This window comes from Cicer arietinum, chromosome 1, assembly GCF_000331145.2.
Source record: "Cicer arietinum cultivar CDC Frontier isolate Library 1 chromosome 1, Cicar.CDCFrontier_v2.0, whole genome shotgun sequence".
In the NCBI taxonomy this organism is placed as follows: Eukaryota; Viridiplantae; Streptophyta; class Magnoliopsida; order Fabales; family Fabaceae; genus Cicer; species Cicer arietinum.
In genome coordinates, this window is record NC_021160.2 from 46760797 (window position 1) to 46762404 (window position 1608).

The following is a 1608-nucleotide window of genomic DNA, read 5'->3' on the forward strand; positions in this document are numbered from 1 at the left end:
TCTTTCCCGAACGTATAACATTTTTTGACTTCCTTATAGCATTTGAGTTTATACTAGTCTAAAATGTATTACTTTTTCTTTTATCTTTACCTTCATAATTTTAATTAAAAATGTAAACATTAATTAAAAATATCTTTTTATACTGTATATATATACATAAATCATTTAATTCAAACCTTAATTATAAAAAAAATCTTAAATGTCATCTTCTAACTCACATTGCATCTAAAACAATATATATGCAAACATAATTTTAAAAAGTTAATGTAGTTGATCCATTTTTTTGGACAGATATATTAACTTTTTAAAATTGTTATTGTTGATATGCACTTCAAGTATACACTATTAGAAGATCTAAGGTCGATCAGATATGAGATAACTGAGATGAGAAAAAGTAAAAATGTTAAATCTCTAATTCAATTTTCAAATCTCACATATCCCGATAAGTTAACAATTTAAAACCAAAATTATAAGAGAAAAGTGAAAAAAGGGTGAAGAGTATATTTTGTTTCCTTTATTTTCCGAAATATTAAAAATGTTTTAATATTAAAAAAAAGAAAAAGAGAATGCAGAAGAAGATAAGAGAAAAGTGAACTAACCAATCATACAGCCAGCAAAGAAAACAGATTGAACAAGTCCAACTTTAAACTTATCACCACAAATCAAACTCCAATCAGAAACGGTTGAAGCACCGCTCCCACCAATCCACTCCCACGTCTCCCTTTTCAAACCACAAACACTTCCTCCGCCGTCGCAATCACCGGTAACGCACCTCCAATCAGGTTCCCGATCAGCAAAAATCATAACCATAGTATGAAAAGCTTCCAGTGCCCAAGCTAGACTCGTCAGAATGAAGTGTTTCAACTGCCACTTTCCGAACTCTCCGCAGTACTTCTGAAGCATCTCGTCTATGCAGATCTTTTCATTTTCCGTTTTATTTTTCGACTGCGGTGGTGGTAGGATTGGTAGACGGAGGTCGTCGGAAAGTGAGGCTGCCATCAGGGTACTGTTTGTTTGTGTTCTCTCTCTCTCTCTCTCTCTCTCTCTCTCTCTCTCTCTCTCTCTCTCTCTCTCTCTCTCTCTCTCTCTCTCTCTCTCTCTCTCTCTCTCTCTCTCTCTCTCTCTCTCTCTCTCTCTCTCTCTCTCTCTTTGCTGTATCAGCAACGTGGGTTGGCAGATAGAGATTGTCAGTTCAATTCAATCTATATATATATTATACACTTTTTTAGGAATATTCTCGAATTACTGTTTTATAACTTATTAGACTAAATATATATATATATATATATATAGTTTTTTTTTCTTTTTTATTTATTTATTAAAACTTACGGTTTAAAATTTTGAATTTTTTTTAAAAAAAAATAAAAATGAGCTTAGACTAAGGTTTTGTTATGATATTTTAAAACCAGTGGAATGGAACTAAATAGAACAACGTGAAATAGAATAGACCGGAATAGAATGAAATAAAAGATTTGTTTTATTATTTAGATATGTTAAGATTGATTTAATAATATAACGTGATTTCATTTCATACCTCTCCTATTGATGGGGAATATAAATTAAGCTAAGTGATAGAAATGAGATAAATACATTTTATCATGTTCTATC

At 31.1% G+C, this 1608-nt stretch overlaps 1 protein-coding gene across 1 annotated transcript in view; it reads right to left on the minus strand.

The window, feature by feature from the left end:
* Positions 1 to 1100, minus strand: part of LOC101492466 (organic cation/carnitine transporter 4) — a 6852-nt gene extending 5752 nt beyond the window's left edge. Inside the window, exon 1 of the mRNA XM_004487575.4 lies at positions 600 to 1100. Coding sequence (XP_004487632.1) covers positions 600 to 999 — 400 coding nt within the window. The 5' untranslated portion in view covers positions 1000 to 1100. The remainder of the gene's footprint in view (positions 1 to 599) is intronic.
* Positions 1101 to 1608: the final 508 nt, after the last annotated feature.